A 23,825-nucleotide genomic window follows, 5' to 3' on the forward strand; every position below is an offset into this window, starting at 1 on the left:
AACTGGTCAACTCCACCCCCGTGGGGAAATGGGGGGTGCGTTGAAACTGACACTCCACCCCCGTGGGGCAGAAGGGTGCTGCGTTGAAACTGATACTCCACCCCCGTGGGGCGGAAGGGTGCTGCGTTGAAACTGACACTCCACCCCCGTGGGGCAGAAGGGTGCTGCGTTGAAACTGATACTCCACCCCGTGGGGCAGAAGGGTGCTGCGTTGAAAGTGATACTCCACCCCCCGTGGGGCAGAAGGGTGCTGCGTTGAAACTGATACTCCACCCCCCGTGGGGCGGAAGGGTGCTGCGTTGAAACTGATACTCCACCGCCGTGGGGCGGAAGGGTGCTGCGTTGAAACTGATACTCCACCCCTGTGGGGTGGAAGGGTGCTGCGTTGAAACTGATACTCCACCCCCGTGGGGTGGAAGGGTGCTGCGTTGAAACTGATACTCCACCCCCGTGGGGTGGAAGGGTGCTGCATGGTATAGAGGATTTCAGAGTTTCGTCTTTTCAAAGGATATCTTTAAGCTAGCCTGGAGTTTTCCCATGTCAGGTCACATGGTCTAATAGCCTACAGCCTACTAATACTAATAGCCTACAGCATTACCATCAACTGTAACCCAGCCTCTCTTTAGCTTGGCCTGTACTCTACTGTCCAGACTAGAATCTGCTTCTCCCACAGAGCACCAGCCATAGCTATGAGGCTAGCCAGACCACACCACAGTAGGAAGGGAACAGGGAAGAGACAGGATGAGCATCCTGAGGGAGCATCCTGGTGCTTCACCCACATTGTAACCATTTGGCCTGTTGACCCTATTTGCCTGAAAACAAAAAGGGGCATGGTGTTAAGCCTTAATGCTTGTAGAAAAGGAGCATTAAAAAAGCACATCCCCTCTGGAGGATGGAACAACTGGTGTAGGGCTATGCTCTGTCTAGTCCTTAGTCCCTGGAGCACTAAGAGACCATGATGCACCCCTGAGGGATTCTGAGAAGACACTGCCAACATGACAGTGAGTGTTTGATTTTGTCCCAAATCCCCATAACATGTCGACAGCTGTGGAGGATTAGAAACTGGGCACAACTTACATTCCAGACCCCTTTTCTAAATAGTTTTCAATTATTTTGCCGTAATGACTTAATCCCATCGTGGATATGGTTCAATGTTCACATGCTTTATGGGTGGGGAAAAGGGTCAAATTAATTCAGCGGGATTGATAAAGCTAAGCCTCCCACCAATGAATAATTTAGTGCAATGTTATTAGCTGCACGTAAACAGACGTGCAGCATGGGGCTAAGCCTAAATGATGGGGCTGTGTGAGAACTAATGAGCGACATTAGCATACACTAGCTTGTTTATTTATGTGCATGTTAAGAAAGAAGGAGGGTTCCTCCACAAAACCAGTTGTGACTCTAGAGCTGGTGTAGAGAAGATGTGCATGACCAGGTGAAGTTGTGACTAGAGCTGGTGTAGAGAAGACATGACTCTAGAGCTGGTGTAGAGAAGATGTGACTCTAGAGCTGCTGTAGAGAAGATGTGCATGGCCAGGTGAAGTTGTGACTAGAGCTGGTGTAGAGCAGATGTGCATGGCCAGGTGAAGTTGTGACTAGAGCTGGTGTAGAGAAGACATGACTCTAGAGCTGGTGTAGAGAAGATGTGACTCTAGAGCTGCTGTAGAGAAGATGTGCATGGCCAGGTGAAGTTGTGACTAGAGCTGATGTAGAGAAGATGTGCATGGCCAGGTGAGGTTGTGACTAGAGCTGGTGTAGAGAAGATGTGCAAGGCCAGGGAGGTTGAGGTAGCCCATCTTGTGCTAGCTAGGTAGACCAGTCTAAATCAGAAGGCGTATATTAGTTTACAAGTCTGAAATGGCACCTCATTTCCTATAGTGCACTCCTTTGGGCAGAGCGCCAAGTGACCCAGGCCAACACAAAACTAGTGTACTTGCTCAGGGTTTCCCAAACTCTGTCCTGTCCCCCCCTGGGGCCCGTTTTGAGTTTTGCCCTACCACTATACAGCTGAATCAAATAATCAAAGCTTGATGAGTTGGTACTTTCTTATCAGTACTTTTAATGCACTGAGTAACCTGCATGTTCAGCTGGCAAAACCCTATGTATTCATGGTCAGAAGGCCTACATAAGGTTGGATTTGAATTGATTCTACAGGTAGGGTATTATAACAGACCAACTCATTTCTGGAAGCTTGGGGATATTGTGCCTGGCCCTTCCCTAGCATTCAACCATCTCCTCTAAATGGGGCAGTAATCTCGTCTCAGGGCATGGGGGAAACCACACTTCATCTATGCCGGGGCACGCCTCTACTCCCGCCAGCGTTACCCCGGCAACAGTGAGGGATGGCAGAGAAAGACAAGTAGTAATAAAAGAATGAAACCAATAAAGGAGGGTTTTTCTGCTTTCTTTTCATTGTCCTCTGATAGCAATGCCATTCGAGGAATCTGTCCCTTAACGTTGTGACTGCCCTTAGCGGTGTTGAAAACAGTATAATGCACGAGGACGGAGGCCTGCACATGCCTATTCAAACAACTGACATGACATGAATATGAATGTAGCTTGGAGAGAATATCCCGGTGAGCGATGCAAGGTGAGCAGCAGCATCAGGCTCGTCTCACAACACAATGGCGACCTGTCATTCAGGGCTTGCCGGTTATTTTGGCAATACGTGTCACATACAGTGGGGCAAAAAAGTATTTAGTTAGCCACCAATTGTGCAAGTTCTCCCACTTAAAAAGATGAGAGGCCTGTAATTTTCATCATAGGTACACTTCAATGACGACAGACAAAATGAGAAGAAAAAAAACCCGAGAAAATCACATTGTAGGATTATTAATGAATTTATTTGCAAATTATGGTGGAAATATTTGGTCACCTACAAACAAGCAAGATTTCTGGCTCTCACAGACCTGTAACAACTTCTTTAAGAGGCTCCTCTGTCCTCCACTCGTTACCTGTATTAATGGCACCTGTTTGAACGTATCAGTATAAAATACACCTGTCCACAACCTCAAACAGTCACACTCCAAACTCCACTATGAATGAATAATAGTGTTGTTTGACGTGACAAGGAATGAAAAGGCCATGGAGGCGTTCATAGAATTAGGAATTACAATACTAATAGATTCTCAATGGAGGCGTTCATAGAATTAGGAATTACAATACTAATAGATTCTCAATGGAGGCGTTCATAGAATTAGGAATTACAATACTAATAGATTCTCAATGGAGGCGTTCATAGAATTAGGAATTACAATACTAATAGATTCTCAATGGAGGCGTTCATAGAATTAGGAATTACAATACTAATAGATTCTCAATGGAGGCGTTCATAGAATTAGGAATTACAATACTAATAGATTCTCAATGGAGGCGTTCATAGAATTAGGAATTACAATACTAATAGATTCTCAATGGAGGCGTTCATAGAATTAGGAATTACAATACTAATAGATTCTCAATGGAGGCGTTCATAGAATTAGGAATTACAATACTAATAGATTCTCAATGGAGGCGTTCATAGAATTAGGAATTACAATACTAATAGATTCTCAATGGAGGCGTTATTGCGACAAGGTAGGAACCAAATTGTTGGTCAGTGTTTCCCAGGAGAGTGGGACCCTATAATCTTTGGTTACATTAAAATGTTATCTTACTTCATGTAGTTAACATATTCATGCTTTGCCTATTCCCCTCTGATTTATGCCAACACCAGTACAGGTATCAGGCTGTATTAGCTAGCTACGTTTTCGCTGACTCAGTACATTTCATCTAACTAGAAATTAGCGGCTAACAATTTATTGTAGCCACAACTTGCTAAGCAAAGACAAACTGTTTGCAGACAGTAAGATATACAAACTAGGTGTCATTATAAAGTACATTTGTGGATTTATATTAAGAAGCGAAGTGGAAAGCAGCATCATTGTCATCAACATATTGTTGCATCTGTGCATTGATCATGCAGACTGAAGAGTGAACAGTCAGCAAATGATCTCATGGTCGATCAACAACTGCACTCCTTGAGTGACAGGACGCGGGGTTGGTGAGAGGGAGCGAGACGACTCAAGTAGTGGAGTAAACTAGAAAAACTAAGTGGCGTATCACATTTAACAAACCAAACACTGAAATACCGTTATAGAAAGTAAAGTAAATACCCAAACCGGTCCGTGCATCAATAGCGGTATACCGTCCAGCCCTAGTATATTGGTCTCATTATGTAGGCTAACCTAGGCCTAGCCTATATAATAGTGCCAACTAACTGCATGGCATACTTCAAGGCAGGGTTTCCGAACTACACCTTTTGGTTTTTCCCCCTAACACGACACAGCTGATTCGAATAGTCAAAGCTTGATGAGTTGGTTATTTGAATCAGCTGTGTAGTGCAGGGGCAAGAACCAAAACGTGCACCCTGCTTCAAGGGATAGGCCTACTTCACCACCCACCCCTGTATAAAAGAATGAGATTCCTTCACGTATACCTAAAAAACAGTCTCAAGTCAAACAGTGGAAAAGATGGGCACCATTTAATGAAATGGAATAATATGATGCCACTGACAATCTTTCCAATTCAAATGGGACTGACGCCTGCGGATCTCTCTGAACACATATAGTGGGATCGACACAACAGCCCCCTTTAAGTCTAAAACCTGCAGACAGACTGATATTTTGGTTAACAATCCCTTTAAATCAACGGCATCCGAGGGATGTGAAGTCAGTGAGTTACAGGCAGGGTGGTTGGGAGATATGGGCTCTCCTCAGCGGAGGCTTTATAACCATTCAACAGGAATGAGACACCACATCAAGTGAGCCGTTAATGAGCAGTATTGATAAAGCCATCTCAATAACTGAACACTAGTCAACTTTGTCCAATTCAAGAGAGTAGCCCGAGGTAGGCCTATTTCATTTCTAAGAAATCAAATGGGTTGTGTGCGTGCGCACGTGTTTGTTTCCAGGCACAATCTTAATGGTTTCCCACCAAATGTGATTAAAAAGATATTGAATAAACATACATCTTTTCCGCAGGTACGCCGGCCACCCCAAAGAGAGGAATGATTAACAGTGTTTTCATGCATGGGCAGGCAGCTCAGGAGGGTCAGGGCATAATGAAATGTTTTCATGTTTAATGCACAAAAGGAGGACTTGTTAAAGGCTCTCCCTTCAATGGCATTCAGACAATCTGTCAAATTCAGTTTTAATTAGAGACATGTTTGGAATGGGAGATGAGATGGCCTGGCTGGAGTACGTGTTATTCTTCTGTGAGCCTATTTTTAATTCATGTTCATTTGAGGGAAGAGGTTCAGCGTGAGGATTATTGATCAGTGTGTGACAGCGAGCAAACAAAATGAATTACAGTGTGGAAGTCATTTGTTCTTCTGTAATCATAGCTGTATTACAAAATAAGGCCAAAGAAAGCTCACAGAGCACTGAATGACGTGAAGTTGGCTGCAACACTGGTAAAGATGCCACACGGTTGGTTGCACTGAACTGATAAGTACAATAAACACAATATAACAAATATGGTGGCAGACCCCCAAGACAGGTTGGCTGTGAGGTTTATGATGGAGAAGCTCCTTACCCATTACCCATCGGAAGGCAGCGGAATAGAATGCAAATTAAACTAGTTGAAATAGTGGTGGGAAGTTGACAATGATACAGTCCTGCCTACAGGCAGGCAAACATGTATCACTCAAACTGCTGTTTAAGAGAGGAATGATGAAAGGCTCACACAATTGCAAACACACGTGCATTCCTACACTAGGGGACAATATCACCAGGCCGTTGTGACTGAAGGGGGCTTTATCACCAGGCACTGAAGGCAGGCTCTCAATGTGTCACACTGGCTTCTCCTGAAGCACGTCAGGGCAGCAACAGCCCACTTTATAGAGCCATTCATTTGCTCACTCAATTACAGCTGAAATTCTCCTGAAAAGGCTGATTGTGTCAAACAAGTCCAGGGAAACTGGTTTGACACCACTTTGCTTGACAACTGCTGCCAAGCGACAATAGCCCAATAAGAAAAGGTAGCTTGAAAACGGTTGGAAATAACAAAAAGGAGCTAGTCCAAGGACCCTATTCCTTTGTTGAACACTGGTGGTGTGCAGGACCGTGCACAGACCTTTCAGGGGACAGGTGATACAAATAAAAAGCACCATATAAAAATCATGTACTTTCAGAATACACATGTAGAAATGTATAACATACTGTACAAACTGCTTCTGTAGCTAGTTATATTTTAGCATAGGCCTATTTATTAAGGCATCACACCCACTCATCACAAATTGCAAGCTAGTTTGTTACATTTGAGTCATTTAGCAGACTTACAGGAGCAATTGGAGTTAGGGGGGGTTGATCAAGGGTACAGACTGATTTTTCACTAAGTCTGCTCAGTGATTAGAACCAATGACCTCTCTGTTACTGTCCCAATGTTCTTAACCACTACCTGCCACCCAGTGTGGCCCAAAGACATGATTGACATGGGGAAAAGAGGGTAGGCTATCAGCTGAACATTGATGTTGATGACAATGAATGGTAAAGACTCACACTTGAGTGATCAAGCCTGGAGTCACTTAAATGTAGCCTATAGAATGAATCGATTTCATTAACACAGCTTATTTCACCATTTTTAGGGACACTAATGGTTCCAAGAAAATGCAGAGTAATGTATTAAAATATTCCTAAGACCTTAATAAGGCTGCAGGGGCAGTATTGAGTAGCTTGGGTGAAAGGTGCCCAGAGTGAAAGGCCTGCTCCTCAGTCGCTAATATATGCATAGTATTATTAGTATTGGATAGAAAACACTCTGAAGTTTCTAAAACTGTTTGAATGATGCCTGTGAGTCTAACAGGCCTCATATGGCAGGCAAAAACCTGAGAAGAAATCCAAACAGGAAGTGAGAAATCTGAGGTTGGTTGATTTTCAACCCAGGCCCTATTGAATTCACAGTGGGATATGAATGAAGTTGCACTTCCTATGGCTTCCACTAGATGTCAACCATCTTTAGAAACTTGAATGAGGCTTTGACTGTGTTGTGGGACTGGAATAAGAGCTGAATGAGTCAGGTTACTGGCAGAGAGCCATTTCCTGGTCACGCGCATTCCACATGATATCGACCTGTGTTCCGTTGCTCCTCTAGACAAAAAGGAATTCTCCGGTTGGAACTTTATTGAAGATTTATGATAAAAAACATCCTAATGATTGATTCTATACTTAGTTTGAAATGTTTCTTTGACCTGTAATATAACTTTTTGAAGTTTTTGTCCGAAGTAATGCTCGACCTGCATGAGCGTTTGGATTTGTATACCCAACGAGCTAACAAAAGTAGCTACGTGGACATAAATAACGGACATTATCGAACAAATCAAGCATTTATTGTGGAACTAGGATTCCTGGGAGTGCATTCTGATGAAGATCATCAAAGGGACTATTTATCATGTAATTTCTGGTTTCTGTTGACTCCAACATGGCGGCTAATTTGATTATTTTTCTGAGCGCCGTCTCAGATCATTGCATGGTTAGCTTTTTTATCAAGTTTTTTATTTTTTTTATTTTATTTTTTAATCTGACACAGCGGTTTCTCACAGAGGTATGTCTATAATTCCATGTGTATAACTTGTATTATCATCTACATTTATGATGAGTATTTCTGTTGAATCGATGTGGCTATACAAAATCACTGGATGTTTTTGGAACTAGTCAACGTAACGCACCAATGTAAACTCAGATTTTTTTATATAAATATGAACTTTATCAAACAAAACATACATGTATTGCGTAACATGTAATCAATCCTATGAGTGTCATCTGATGAAGATCAAAGGTTAGTGATTCATTTTCTCTATTTGTGCTTTTTGTGACTACTATCTTTGACTGGAAAAATGGCTGTGTTTATTCTGTGGCTTGGTGGTGACCTAACAATCGTTTGTGGTGCTTTCGCTGTAAAGCATATTTGAAAATCGGACACTGTGGTGGGATTAACAACAAGAGTACCTGTTGCGACGAGCAATCCCGTATCCGGGAGCGTAATTATAGCCTCAAGCTCATTACCATAACGCAACGTTAACTATTCATGAATAGAAATCGCAAATGAAATGAAATAAATATATTGGTTCTCAAGCTTAGCCTTTTGTTAACAACACTGTCATCTCAGATTTTCAAAATATGCTTTTCAACCATAGCAAAACAAGCATTTGTGTAAGAGTATTGATAGCTAGAATAGCATTAAGCCTAGCATTCAGCACGCAACATTTTCACAAAAACAAGAAAAGCATTGAAATAAAATACAAAAATTCAGTCATTATAACGCCAAACTTTTTTCCAAATTAACTCCATAATATCGACAGAAACATGGCAAACGTTGTTTAGAATCAATCCTCAAGGTGTTTTTCACACATCTATTCGATGATATATCATTCGTGGAAGTTTGGTTTCTCCTCTGAACGACATGGAAAAATGCATGCAGCTGGAGATTGCGCACCAATTTCGACAGAGGACACCAGGCGGACACCTGGTAAATGTAGTCTCTTATGGTCAATTTTCCAATGATATGCCTACAAATACGTCACAATGCTGCAAACACCTTGGGGAAACGACAGAAAGTGTAGGCTCATTCCTTGCGCATTCACAGCCATATAAGGGGACATTGGAACACAGCGCCTCCAAAATCTGGGGCATTTCCTGTTTGAAATGTAATCTTGGTTTCGCCTGTAGAATCAGTTCTGTGGCACTCACAGATAATATCTTTGCAGATTTGGAAACGTCAGAGTGTTTTCTTTCCAAATCTGTCAATTATATGCATAGTCGAGCATCTTTTCGTGACAAAATATCTTGTTTAAAACGGGAACGTTTTTCATCCAAAAATGAAATACTGCCCCCAGAGTTTCAAGAGGTTAAAACGGTATAATGTATGTTTGAGGAATTTTTATGAGATTTAATTTTTTTTTTTATTTGACGCCCTGCACTTTCACTAACGGGATTGCAGCCATAAGAAGTTCTTAACACACATTGTGAGATTGGTCAGCTAGTGAAATGAGGGATGCACGATATATCGTGAACATATCAGAATCGGACGATATTAGCTAAAAATGCCACAATCAGCATCGGCCCGATGTCTAGTTTAACGGCGATATGCAAAACCGATGTCAAAGCTGACGTGCATACCTAGCTAACGTAATGACGCCACGAAAAACAGTGCTACACAGAACAAAATCTGAAAAATACTAAGCACAGACTTCCAACAACTAAACAAGTTCAAGTCGAGCAGTCATTTGAAAGAGTAAGGACATTTCAGCGAGACAAGACAAAGGCTAAATCCATTAACGCCAAGATAACGGAATTAATTTCCCTTGACAATCAACCGTTCTGTCGTGGATGATGAAGGCTTTCGCCTACTGGTCGAGCCCCGGTACACACTACCAAGTAGGCGCTATTTTTCAGATGTTGCCCTACCAGAGTTACACAGTATTGTTGAAACTCACATCTATGAGTTACTTGACATGTTACTGCCATTAGCTTCACGGCTGACATTTGGACCAGCGATGTCAGCCCCATGAGCATGCTGAGTCTGACAGCAACAGTGGGACGACAAGGATTTCGTACTGAGGAAAGCCGTATTGCATGCTCAAGAATGTGCTGGTTCTCATACCACTGCTGCCATTTCAATGGCTTTTGGGAACATGTTTGAAACATGAACACACTCCTAGTGCCATTCGAACGGACTCAAGAAATAAGCTAATCAACTGCGTATGTAGCAGATGGGATACCCTCTGTCATGGCATTGAAAGGCCTGCTCAACCAAACCCCACAGTCTGTATCGGCAGTTAAAACTTGCAAAAGTACTCGAGGCTGTGAACAAGCGATTCGGTGGCATTCTCTCTGAGTCTCTTTACTGTGTCGTCACCCTGCTTGATGCTAGGTACAAGGACCTCTACTTCGACGCAGACAAGAAACAGGGTTTACGTGAAATGTTACAGACACAGCTGCACAAGATGGAAACGGACACGGTGACAGTGCGCACCGAGGAAGAGAGGCCACAGACAGACAGAGCCTGTCAGAATAAAGAGCAAGTAAACAAGGAAAGGAAGCTGGCGGTTGTCTCTAATCTAGCTACTAAAATGACACAGCCCGCCATGCAGTCCGTCCTGCCCTGACACTGCCATAAGCATCTCATAGCTGGGCTAGTAAGCTAGTGTCATCTGCTATGGCTAGTTTATAACTAAAGCTCTCCATCCTCGGCATAAAGAGGAGACAAGTCAAACCTGTTTTTATGATTTCTGGAAGATCAATGTTTTTGGACTCATTCAGAAGGTTTTACCTGATTAAGTATAAGACATAAACTACTGTAAATTCATGTTTAAAGTTCCAGTGTGGACTTCAAGAGAAGTTGTCTGGCCTGCACAGATCATCAAAGTTTAAACATGGAAGCTTCTGGACATGTTTAGAGTAGCATGCCACAAAATCAATTGAATATGTGCGAAGTATCAAATCACTATGCAACTAACTACCACCTAAACGTGTGCACAGAACCTAATGTTAACAGTCCTCTCAGCCATATAAATGAATAGCTAATGCACTGCTCTCAGCTGTGTAGGCAAATAAATAAAAAAGCTGTGTAGGCATGTTATAGTGGTTGTCATAGCAACCAAATATGGAGGGGGGGGGCATAGAAATGGAGTACAGTAGCTAGCAAACGTTAGCTAACTAACAAAGCCCAATACAATAAACCCAACTAGCTATGTAGCTTGCATGTTAGCTTGTTGACACTGGCTGTATAGGCTAGTGCTATACTCACTTGTTCCTTAGCACCTGCCAGGCAGCCTCGATGTCCGCATACAGGTTCTTTTCTGACGGTTTCCCGCTGCTGACACCGTAGCCCGAATAATCATACGAGAAGACGTTGCAGTTTATCCTCGAACCGAGGCCGATGTAGAAACTACACATTTGGCCTAAGTCCACTGCGTTACCGTGGGAAAAGAGCAACGTGTACCGGCTGTTGGGTGCGCATCGTACAAACATGCAACCCAGTCGGTTTCCCCGACTGGTTCTGGTGTTGAACACCTCGACAGCGTCCAGTTCGCGTTGGGAGTACTGCCAGTCTGCTCGCTCGGTTAGATGCAGGCTACTCGTCCCGTTAGCATCGGTGTGTACGGAGTACGTGGGTTCGGGAGGGAGAAAGGCTAGTTTGGATGCGATGCGACTGGGACAGGGCGGGCAACAGAATAGCCAGCATAGTTCGCCGAGGGAAAAACCATTCATCCTTGGGCCTTGTTCGGGCATTGAGGCTTTTTCTTTGTAACACCAGCAAATGTATCCAGCTATGTTTTAAAAAAATCTATCTGGTAACAAAATAACAATAAAACACTTCGTAAGGAGCTAAACTAGCTAGCCACCTAGTACTAGCTAGGCTAGTAGCTGGCTAACTGGTTTCTCCTTTGTATAGCTTGGTAGCTAACGTGATTTACAAAACTCAGAAAGACGTTAACATGGTTAACGATTTTTTTGTGTCTACAGAAGCGATATAACTTGCTTGTTATCATACAATATCAAAACGTTGGTCGAAGAATTAAGCTTATGTCAAACGTAAACGTCGAGTTAGCAGGCTAATACAATGTATGCAGCCATATCTTTCAGCAGTAACGCCAAATATAAGATTTCCGGTCGAACCGGATATCCTTTCGCACTTTTTCGTCAAAATCATGTTGATGACAGAACCGTAGTAGCAATAATATGCATATTATATAGTCACTTACTTGATAGTAGGCTATTATTGAAATATGAGTGTTTTCTCTAATGGATATGCAATCATGCAACAGCTTTGTTCATGCTAGCTACATCAATAGTTTGCCTGAAACCACAGTTTGAATGGAAAGAGTTGCTTTTCCTGTAATTGCATCTGAATAAATGCACATTAGTTGTCGATCCATTGGGTTGGAAACAAACATGCAAATTGCTGTGAAAAGAAAACGGACAGTTTAAGGACCAGAAATGTAAATAGGTTTAGAATATTCATTGAGAAAATGGAATGCATGTGAGAATGATAGGTGGCAGTATGTGCATCCTGTCAGTTTGGTTGTGATCACCCACCCCCAAATGTTGCTTAATGCTCAGCACTAAAGGCTAGTAAATGTCTGACATACAGATTCGAGGTCGGAAAGGGCAGCGAGTAGTGTGGACGAAATGGAGAAAAAGTTGGTGAAGCAACAATATGGGTGTCAGTTCTTATGTTATGGAGCAGGAGGATAATGGTCAATGACCAGAATGGCCAGTAGTGGAAAGACATATGTTACCTTCCCCAGTTTCTGTGTTTTGGATGTTTTGTTTTGTATGTGTTTGTGTGTGTGTATTTCAGGAAGGCTTCCTGGATTTTAAGCAGCTGATTGGTTGGCCCAATCGGTGATTGGAGCTCTGAACCCTCCCTCTCTCGTCAGGGGAAACAGCTGTTTTCAATTACCAACTCCTTCTCCAGCTGGATAAAAGCCAGTGTTCCTTTATCAAAAGAAGGGCTTCTTTGATGTTCTGTGTTGGTTGTTTCCCCAGTGACAGTTATGTTGAAGGTATTTTGTAGCTGCTACTTCTGAGGTAGAGCATAGTGTTTTTTTTTTTTTTTTTAAGTCCCTATAGAACTCAGTGTTTTTGATTATTGAAATGTTTCACTTTGTTAGTAATTATTCTGTGTTTGTTCCCAGGGGGGGGGAAGAAGGAACCTTGGGAGTGTTTAGGCAAGAGGCCTGCAGGCATACATAACCTGTAGTATTTACTGTCTATGCACACCAGGTAAGACCTGGGCAGACCACCCTCTGTATTTTGGTTAGTGTGCCAGGAGGTGCTAAAAGGTTAGGTAGGAGAGGGGACTCTTTTACTTTCTTTGCTTTGGTTCTGTCTAGCCCCTTTCCCCCCACATTACTGTGTTAAGGAAATACATTCTCTGTAAATGGTAATATTCTCTGCCATCCTTACCTGCACCTACAATCACATACATCTTTCACTTCATGGGGAGTTGAGTTGTAGCAGGGTGTTGTTTCCCCCCCCCCCCCCCCCAAGAGGTGTACATAACAACATGGGAAGAGCGATCTTGATACAGAAAGCATTGAAGCATCTAGTAAAGAAAGCATAAAGAGGACCAAAGTAGAAAGCAAGAGTGGTGATGGTGTTAAGACTGCAGGGCCTTACATCCTATCCAACTAACGCCATAGAGAAAGAGGTAGGTCAAGTTAAATTAGCTTGGTTCATTGGAAATGGTAGATTGTTTGTATTGTGTGATAGCCAGGCTCAGCAAGAGAAGATTCAGAAAATGGGAAGAAGATTAAAATACCTGTCCCTGGCACTTATGCTAGGTTGAGGGGAGTCATCACCGGGGTCTCTATCTTACCAATTGGCTTGGACCCCTTATTGTCAACACGGCGCCTCGCCAATCCATCACGACTGGTCTGCCGACGTAAACGTCCGATTGGGGCGTCGTTAGAGCGTTGGACTAGGAACCGGAAGGTTGCAAGTTCAAATCCACGAGCTGACAAGGTACAAATCTGTCGTTCTGCCCCTGGACAGGCAGTTAACCCACCGTTCCTAGACCGTCATTGAAAATAAGAATTTGTTCTTAACTGACTTGCCTAGTTAAATAAAGGTAAAATAAAATTGTGGTTTCAAAAGGCCTTTCCGTTGCGATGTCGCCGAAGACCCATCTCCTGGCCCGCTAGCTTTCTGAACGCCGTGTCTCTGGCTTGCCTAGCGTAGTAGCGACTACAGAACGGCTCCCTGACTCTCCTATTGCTGCTCGTTAGACCTTATGATCACTCGGCTGATACCTGCTGGACTGTTCATTAACGCTACCTCTTTGTTTATCTGTCGACCCCAGCCTCGAACTCAGGCCCTGTGTGTACCTAACTGACCCCCTTTGCCCATTCATCTCCATTTAGCTGTTGTCCTAGCTCTCCCTACCAATACCTGTGATTGCCTTATGCCTCTCTGTCAATATGCCTTGTCTGCTGCTGTTTCGGTTCGTTTTATTTCACTGTAGAGCCCCCGGTCCCGCTCAACATACTTACTGTAGATGGCTCTTTTGTCTCACCTGGCTTAACTGGTGCCCCCAGACACGCAACCTCTCGTCACTCAATGCCGAGGTTTATCGCCAGTGTACTCACATCCTACCATACCCTTGTCTGTACACTATGCCCTGAATCTATTCCACCACGCCCAGAAATCTCCTTTTATTCTCTGTTCCCAAACCACTAGACGACCAGTTCTTATAGCCTTTAGCCGTACCCTTATCCTACTCCTCTGTTCCTCTGGTGATGTAGAGGTTAACCCAGGCCCTGTAGCCTCCAGTACTACACCTACTCCCCAGGTCAGTCTCATTTGTTGACTTCTGTAACCGTAAAAGTCTTGGCTTCATGCATGTTAACATCAGAAGTTTCCTCCCTAAGTTTGTTTTAGTTACTGCTTTAGCTAACCTTGATGTCCTAGCCGTGTCTGAATCCTGGGTTAGGAAGGCCACCAAAAATTCTGACATTTTCATCCCCAACTACATTTCCTGTTAAGATAGAAATGCAAAAGGGGTGGAGTTGCAATCTACTGCAGAGAGAGCCTGAAGAGTTCTGTCATACTATCCACGTCTATGCCCAAACAGTTCTTTCCAGAAGTCTCTCACTGTTGCAGCTTGTTATTGACCCCCACAGCTGTGCCCTGGACACCGTATGTGAATCTCTTCAGAGTTTGTACTGTTAAGTGACCTAAACTGGAATATGCTTAACACCCCGGCCCTACTACAATCTAAACTAGATGCCCTCAATCTCACACAAATGATCAAGGAACCTATCAGGTACAACCCTAAATCTGTTAGCATGGGCACCCTCATAGATATCATCTTGACCAACTTGCCCTCCAAATACACCTCTGTTGTCTACATCCAGGATCTCAAAGATCACTGCCTCATTGCCTGCGTCCTTAATGGGTCCGCAGTCAAACGACCACCCCTCATCACTGTCAAATGCTCCCTAAAACACTTCAGCGAGCAGGACATTCTAATCGACCTGTCCCAGATATCCTGGAAGATATTGAACTCATCCTGTCAGTAGAGGATGCCTGGTTGTTCTTTAAAAGTGCTTTCCTCACCATCTTAATTAAATAAGCATGCCCCGTTCAAAAAATTTAGAACCAGGAACAGATATAGCCCCTGGTTCACTCCTGACTTGACTGCCCTTGACCAGCACAAAAACATCCTGTTGGTGTATTGCATTAGCATCAAATAGCCCCCGCAATATGCAGCTTTTCAGGGAAGACGGGAACCAATATACAGTCAGGAAAGCAAAGGCTAGCTTTTTCAAACAGAAATGTGCATCCTGTAGCACAAACTCAAAGTTCTGGGACACTGTAAAGTCCATGGAGAATAAGAGCACCTCCTCCCAGCTGCCCACTGCACTGAGGCTAGGAAACACGATCACCACCGATAAATCCACGATAATTGAGAATTTCAATATGCATTTTTCTACGGCTGGCCATGCTTTTCACCTGGCCACCCCTACCCTGGCCAACAGCTCTGCACCCCCCGCAGCAACTTGCCCAAGCCGCCCCCTGCTTCTCCTTCACCCAAATCCAGATGGCTGATGTTCTGAAAGAGCTGCAAAATCTGGACCCTTACAAATCAGCTGGGCTAGACAATCTGGACTCTCTCTTTCTAAATTATCCACCACAATGGTTGCTACCCCTATTACTAACCTGTTCAACCTCGCTTTCGTATCGTCTGAGATCCCTAAAGACTGGAAAGCTGCCGCGGTCATCCCCTCTTCAACGGGGGAGACACTCTAGACCCAAACTGTTACAGACCTATATCCATCCTGCCCTGGCTTTCTAAAGTCTTTGAAAGCCAAGTTAAAAAACAGATAACCAACCGTTTTGAATCCTACCGTACCTTCTCCGCTATGCAGTCTGGTTTCAGAGCTGGTCATGGGTGCACCTCAGCCACGCTCAAGGACCTAAACGATATCATAACCGCCATTGATAAGAGACATTACTGTGCAGCCGTATTCATCGACCTGACCAAGGCTTTCGACTCTGTCAATCACCACATGCTTATCGGCAGACTCAACAGCCTTGGTTTCTCAAATGACTACCTTGCCTGGTTCACCAACTACTTCTCTGATAGAGTTCATTGTGTCAAATCGGAGGGCCTGTTGTCCAGACCTCTGCCAGTCTCTATGGGGTGCCACAGGGTTCAATTCTCGGGCCGACTATTTTCTCTGTATAGATCAATGATGTCGCTCTTGCGGCTGGTGATTCTCTGATCCACCTCTACGCAGACGACACCATTCTGTATACATCTGGCCCTTCTTTGGACACTGTGTTAAAAAACCTCCAAACGAGCTTCAATGCCATACAACACTCCTTCCGTGGCCTCCAACTGCTCTTAAATGCAAGTAAAACTAAATGCATGCTCTTCAACCAATCACTGCCCGGACCCGTCCGCCAGACTAGCTTCACTACTCTGGACGGTTCTGACTTAGAATACGTGGACAACTACAAATACCTAGGTGTCTGGTTAAACTGTAAACTCTCCTTCCAGACCCACGTTAAGCATCTCCAATACAAATTAAATCCAGAATCGGCTTCCTATTTCGCAACAAAGCCTCCTTCACTCATGCTGTATACAGACGTATACATACCCTCGTAAAACTGACTATCCTACCGATCCTCGACTTCGGCGACGTCATTTACAAAATAGCCTCCAACACTCTACTCAACAAACTGGATTTAGTCACAGTGCCATCTGTTTTGTCACCATAGCCCCATACACTACCCACCACTGCGACCTGTATGGTCTCGTTGGCTGGCCCTCGCTACATATCCATCGTCAAACCCACTGGCTCCAGGTCATCTATAAGTCAATGCTAGGTAAAGCCCCGCCTTATCTCAGCTCACTGGTCACCATAGCAAAACCCACCCGTAGCATGCGTTCCAGCAGGTATATTTCTCTGGTCATCCCCAAAGCCAACACTTCCTTTGGCTGCCTTTCCTTCCAGTTCTCTGCTGCCAATGACTGGAACAATTTGCAAAAGTCATTGAAGCTGGAGACTTACATTTCCCTCACTAACTATAGGCATCAACTGTCAGAGCAGCTTATCGATCACTGTACCTGTACACAGCCCATCTGTAAATAGCCCACCCAACTACCTCATCCCCACATTGTTATATATTTTTTATCTTTTGCACCCCAGTATCTCTACTTGCACATCATCTGCACATCTTTCACTCCAGTGTTAATGCTAAATTGTAATTGTTTGCCTTTCTACATTTGCACACGCTGTATATAGATTCTTCTATTGTGTTATTGACTGTATGTTTGTCTATCCCATGTCTAACTCTGTTGTTTTTGTCACACTGCTTTGCTTTATCTTGGCCAGGTCGCAGTTGTATATGAGAACTTGATCTCAACTGGCTTACCTAGTTAAATAAAATAAATCTGGCTACAGATATTAAAGAAAATGTGAAGAGGGACAGAGTGATTGAGGCCAAAAAGTTGATCAGTAGGAAAGGGGGTCAAATAAGTGAAGCTTATTAGTGATGCTGAGGTTTGAGAAAGTCTTGCCAGGAAAAGTACAGATAGGATTCCTTAGTTTCAATGTTAGAGAATGTCACATATGCACTGCAGTGTTTTAAATGCCAAATAATAGGACATGTAGCTGCTCAGTGTAAAGGAAAGAAAATATGTGCCAAGTGTGGAGGGGCACATGATTACGGTGAATGTGGAAGCAATGTGAAGGTTAAGTGCTGTAATTGTGGGGGAGAATACAGTGCAGCATTTGGTGGATGCCAGGTGTAGAGAGAGGGTCAGAGATATAGGATCATTCATGATGTATCGTATGCAGAGGCCGTAAAACAGATTGGTAGAACTACAGTGCGGACTGATTGAGTTTACATGGATGTACCTGTAGTAAGTGGACCTACTGTCAGACTGATGGAGTTTACATGGATGTACCTGTAGTAGGTGGACCTACTGTCAGGCTGATGGAGTTTACATGGATGTACCTGTAGTAGGTGGACCTACTGTCAGACTGATGGAGTTTACATGGATGTACCTGTAGTAGGTGGACCTACTGTCAGGCTGATGGAGTTTACATGGATGTACCTGTAGTAGGTGGACCTACTGTCAGACTGATGGAGTTTACATGGATGTACCTGTAGTAGGTGGACCTACTGTCAGGCTAATGGAGTTTACATGGATGTACCTGTAGTAAGTGGACCTACTGTCAGACTGATGGAGTTTACATGGATGTACCTGTAGTAGGTGGACCTACTGTCAAGCTAATGGAGTTTACATGGATGTACCTGTAGTAGGTGGACCTACTGTCAGACTGATGGAGTTTACATGGATGTACCTGTAGTAGGTGGACCTACTGTCAGACTGATGGAGTTTACATGGATGTACCTGTAGTAGGTGGACCTACTGTCAGGCTGATGGAGTTTACATGGATGTACCTGTAGTAGGTGGACCTACTGTCAGACTGATGGAGTTTACATGGATGTACCTGTAGTAGGTGGACCTACTGTCAGGCTAATGGAGTTTACATGGATGTACCTGTAGTAAGTGGACCTACTGTCAGACTGATGGAGTTTACATGGATGTACCTGTAGTAGGTGGACCTACTGTCAGACTGATGGAGTTTACATGGATGTACCTGTAGTAGGTGGACCTACTGTCAGGCTGATGGAGTTTACATGGATGCACTACAGAGCAAAGAGGAGGAATGTTAGTTTGGTCAGGTTTAGGTAGGGAGGCAGTGGTGATTAAGGTGAGTGCAGACAGGTGTGGAGGCTGATTAGCAATTATCTGCAGCTGATGCTTGTTGAGGAGCTGCGGTCAAGACAACTACTTAAAATGTTGCAAACAGGCGAGGAGGCTGATTGGCAATTAGTAGCAGCTGCTGCTTGTTGAGTTGCTTGGAATTTGTGTATAAGGCAACTAGTTAAAGTGTTGCATTCAAGTCTTGTCCTCTCACCTGAATTGTAGTTAATTCTTAACACAAGTATTCTTGGTGAGTGGAAATGTGAATTAGCGTGAAAGCATATTTGAATACCTTAGAGCACAGGTGTCAAACTCATTCCACGGAGGGCCGAGTGGTTGCGGGTTTTCGCTCCTCCCTTGTACTTGATTGATGAATTAAGGTCATTAATTAGTAAGGAACTCCCCACACCTGGTTTTCTAAGGCTTCATTGAAAGGGAAAAACCTAAATCCAGCATACACCAGACCCTGCATGGAAAGAGTTTGACACCCCTGCCATAGAGGTTGCAACTTGCATCCTTTTCTTGCGTGTGTGTGTGTTGTAGTAGGGAGTGGTGTTTCTGCAGTATCATAGAATCCCTCCACCAACGTTACACAAACACACAGTTGTACTCTCTCAAACACGCACCCGGACACACTGCCACGATCAGTAATAACCATATGGAGTCGAGACTGGGCTGGATTTATCATAGCTAGAAGGATGAAGCACTTGGCCAGATAGACTAATGTGCTTAAAGCTAACAGGGTGCAGAGAGACGTGGCCTGGGAAATTAAGTGGGGTATAAAGTGGCAATTGCTCCAACCCATCTGTTTAATATTCGGACGAGATAAGCATAATTTTTCTTAGCATAACTTCAATTCTCATGTAGAGCCCCATGCAGCTGTAAAGTGGAGGAGGCATGTGCCCATCAGAGGTTGGTGGCACCTTAATTGGTTTCCACGTGTTTGATGCCATTATGAGCCGTCCTCCCCTTAGCAGCCTCCACTAATGCCTATTTGCACCATACAAATAACATGTTAGTGTATTCTGTAGTCTAGGCATCTACCAGTCACTCACAGTCACGCACATGTTAAAAGAGAAGCATCCAAGAATGTCATGTACCTACTCGCCTCGTCATCATCTGCCCTTCATCATCCCTAGGTAGGTATGCACAACCCACACATCTCTCTTTCCTCCTCTGCCCTACGTTCCTCTTGTTTGTATACGTTGACGTGCATTCTCAAATGAATGAAAGGAGACCGACAGGGATCATTAAAATGCAAAACAATTCCTAACATTTTTGACATGTTTTTCTAGATTTTATTGTTGTTATTCTGTCACTCACTGTTCAAATAAACCTACCATTAAAATTATAGATGGATCATTTCTTTGTCAGTGGGCAAACTTACAAAATCAGCAGGGGATCAAATACTTTTTTCCCTCACTGTAAGTTATATTCTTCAAGAATCAATGGGTACATTGCATCGCTTCAGAAGTCCAAAAATGGATGAAGCAACTGTAGATTTCATTTTCTTGGGACATTTTATGAAAATCAGCTGATCAAATGCATTAGAACAGTGTTTCTGAACTCCAGTCCTCGAGTTCCCCCAACAGTACACATTTATACTGTAGTCCCGGACAAGCACACTCGATTCAACCTGTTAACTAATCATTAAGCCGTCAGTGAGTTGAATGAGGAGTGTTTGTCCGGGGCTGCAACGAAAATGTGTACTGGTGGGCGGCAAGTTGGTTCAGTTGCACAAGCTGCCCTCTAGTTATGAAATTCTGCCCTTAGGACAGAACAAGGGTTTGTCTATCCCAAGACAAATAAGATACAAAGACAGCCTGCTGATCATTGCCTCTACCCAACTAGGAAGGTCATGGCATGGCTTCCTCTCCATATGATGTATTTGCGGAGTAGTATGAGACTGATCTTAGGCCAATTTTGATTGTCCCCTTAGTGGTTAAGGGTTGGATGTCGAGAGGGGTAAGCTGATCCTAGATCAATGCCAAAGGGCAACATTTTAACCTGGAGTGAATGTTTTGTTTAAATAGATCTGATTCCAGCTATGAGAGAGAGAGGTTTAGATCTGTCTCTCTGAGGTCGATGAGTATGGAGGGTTGGGTTAAAGTCCGGTCACAAGCAGGGACAACAATCACCGTCTTGAATTTCTGCTATAACAGACCTCTTGCTGTCAAGCTGTCTGCACAATAATCCATCCCAGGTTTTGACACACTGCAGTATTTGTATTCTGACGGTATCTCATGTCCATATACTCAGCTGTGCCTGTGGTAGACATGAGAAGAAGAGAACTCTACATTTGAAACAGTAAGTGTAAACAAACGAAGCAGACTATATTTTTAAAGGAACACATTCTTTCATAAGACCCTTTATTTGGAAGTCTAGAGGCTACTCTGGGTGGTGCTAAGGCCTGTACTTAGACCAAATCACCACTCACACCCCAGCCCAAAGGATTTGGTAACAATCACCCAGACACACAATCACTGGAAATGCACATCAACACGTGGTGCTAAAACAGCTGTCTGACTTTCAGTCTTAAACAAAGGACTTTTTAAGAGCGTCATCCTTACGACCGCAATATCTGGAAGAGTTCTCAACTTTAAACAAACATTGTCATGCTAGACCTACAATGGCTTCCACAAAAATATGCACAGTGCCATATCTATTAAATCGACTAGACAAATACTAGACTGCAACAACAAGACTTTGTTCTTACGTCAAACAACTTTAAAGTAGGTTTTTATGTGAGGTTTTATGTGAGGTTGACTAGTTCATCATTTTGTACCGCCACCTCGTTAAATCCATTACAGGTTTAATGGAGGTGAGGGAGCAAGTGCCCAGAGAAAAAGAGATGGGTGGGGAGTGAGAGAACAGAGAGGCTAGAGACATGAGAGTATAGGGAGAGTATAGGGAGAGAGAGACAAAGGAAGAGACATACTGTGAAGAGAGTGTGATAAGGAGACTATCATAACTAGTCATGTAGTGTAGACCAAAGGAAGAGACATACTGTGAAGAGAGTGTGATAAGGAGACGATCATAACTAGTGATGTAGTGTAGACCAAAGGAAGAGACATACTGTGAAGAGAGTGTGATAAAGAGACGATCATAACTAGTGATGTAGTGTAGACCAAAGGAAGAGACATACTGTGAAGAGAGTGATAAGGAGACGATCATAACTAGTGAAAACGCTGGTCAGGGTGAGTAAAGTAAAGCTCCCTATACTTTCAATGCACTTTTCTGCTAAAGGTGGGTTAACCATATGCACAGAATAAAACGGTGGGATCGTTTAAGTGTGTTTACCTTCCACTGCACCACTGGTCATAACCAGCTGTGTGTCATAACATGTAATAGCCAGCTATGTCCTAACCAGCTGTGTCATAACCAGCTATATGTCATAACATGTCATAACCAGCTAGATGTCAGAATGTGTCATAACCAGCTGTGTGTCATAACCAGCTATATGACATAACGTGTCATAACCAGCTGTGTGTCATAACATGTAATAGCCAGCTATAGCCTAACCAGCTGTGTCATAACCAGCTATATGTCATAACATGTCATAACCAGCTATATGTCAGAATGTGTCATAACCAGCTGTGTGTCATAACCAGCTGTGTGTCGTAACATGTCATGTCCAGCTGTGTGTCATAACTTGATAACCAGCTGTGTTTCATAACATGTCATAACCAGCTGTGTGTCATAACATGTCATAACCAGCTGTGTCAACCATAGCTTGTTCTTTCAGAGGGCACAATGAGGATATGACGCCTTTAGAGTCACACTCCAGCCAGCTTCCCGCTTTGTGCATCAGCACTCCCATCCCGTACCTCTTCTCTCTGCCAACTCTATCAGCATCTACTTCCTGTATGTGTTTGATCCCCTCCCTCTCCCTGTCATGCCTATCGTCTGCCAGGGGGAAATCCCTGCCCAAAAACTCAACTCCAATTTCCGGTTCACTCAATGCTGGGCACCGTAAATCCTTTCATTGCCATATCCTAGATTGCATCCCAAATGGCACCATATTCCCTATATAGTGCACTACTTTTGACAAGGGCTGGTCAGCTGTGTTTCATAACAGTGCACTATATAGGGAATAGGGTGCCATTTGGGACGTAACCCTCTTGTATTAGCATAATAAGACAGTAGCCGACGCGCCCAGATGGTGCAATAAAAAGGGCTTTGAGCAAACAGGGAGAAGTGACCGGGTAGCTTACGTTCACAATTGACCAGGACTCTCCCAAGGCTTTTGTTCAGGCAACGTCAAAGACACTAATATAACCTGGTTCCTTCATCATAGCCACACAGTATTCACATCAACAATGGAGGGAGCCAATTCAGCTGATTACTCAACAGTACCTGACTCACTCCTTCTGGGAAGAGAAGCGTTCTCAGGCACACACACATTACAGAGCATACAAACATTCAGACGCACACACACACTGTCCACAATCACATCACTACCAACCACTGAGGGACTTCATCTAAAATCCTCAGAGTTAAATAACCGTGTTGATTTCAGCTAGAGAGAGTAAACATTCATTCTGTGGCACTTAACGATCAAAGGGACCAAGACAAATGATACTTTACCCACTGGGGAGATGGAGAAGAGAGATGTTTTACGGCTATGATCTACCCCCCAGAACAACAACTATCTGAGGTCATCAGACTGCAGTCTATAGCTATGCTAGCGCAACACCAGTACTGAATGGGATGTTCTGAGCTTGCCCTGATAATAGACTTCCATTATCAAAGCCTTCATTCCCACAGAAAAGCAAAGACACTCAATGACACCTAGACAAGCAGCCAAAGTCCGTTGTTTTTTGATCTGAGATGTCTTGCAGGGGGGTGGATTTGGGCGCCGGCATCTGCACTTAGATTGAGAAGGATTCATTTTCTGTAGGAATGATGCCTTAATGGGCCTATGGGAGTCCATTCTCAGGCAAGCTGCATGCTTATCGTCTGAAGAGTCAACACATGCTTCATTAAGCAAACACACACACACACACACACACACACACACACACACACACACACACACACACACACACACACACACA

At 43.7% G+C, this 23,825-nt stretch overlaps 1 protein-coding gene across 1 annotated transcript in view; it reads right to left on the reverse strand.

Annotated features, from left to right (window-relative positions):
* LOC110526720 (abhydrolase domain containing 17C, depalmitoylase) overlaps window positions 1–11,693 on the reverse strand; it is a 28,726-nt gene extending 17,033 nt beyond the window's left edge. Inside the window, exon 1 of the mRNA XM_036981232.1 lies at window positions 10,786–11,693. Within this exon, the coding sequence (XP_036837127.1) occupies window positions 10,786–11,270 (485 nt within the window). The 5' untranslated portion in view covers window positions 11,271–11,693. The remainder of the gene's footprint in view (window positions 1–10,785) is intronic.
* Window positions 11,694–23,825: the final 12,132 nt, after the last annotated feature.

The sequence above is a fragment of the Oncorhynchus mykiss genome, chromosome 6 (assembly GCF_013265735.2).
Source record: "Oncorhynchus mykiss isolate Arlee chromosome 6, USDA_OmykA_1.1, whole genome shotgun sequence".
NCBI lineage: Eukaryota > Metazoa > Chordata > Actinopteri > Salmoniformes > Salmonidae > Oncorhynchus > Oncorhynchus mykiss.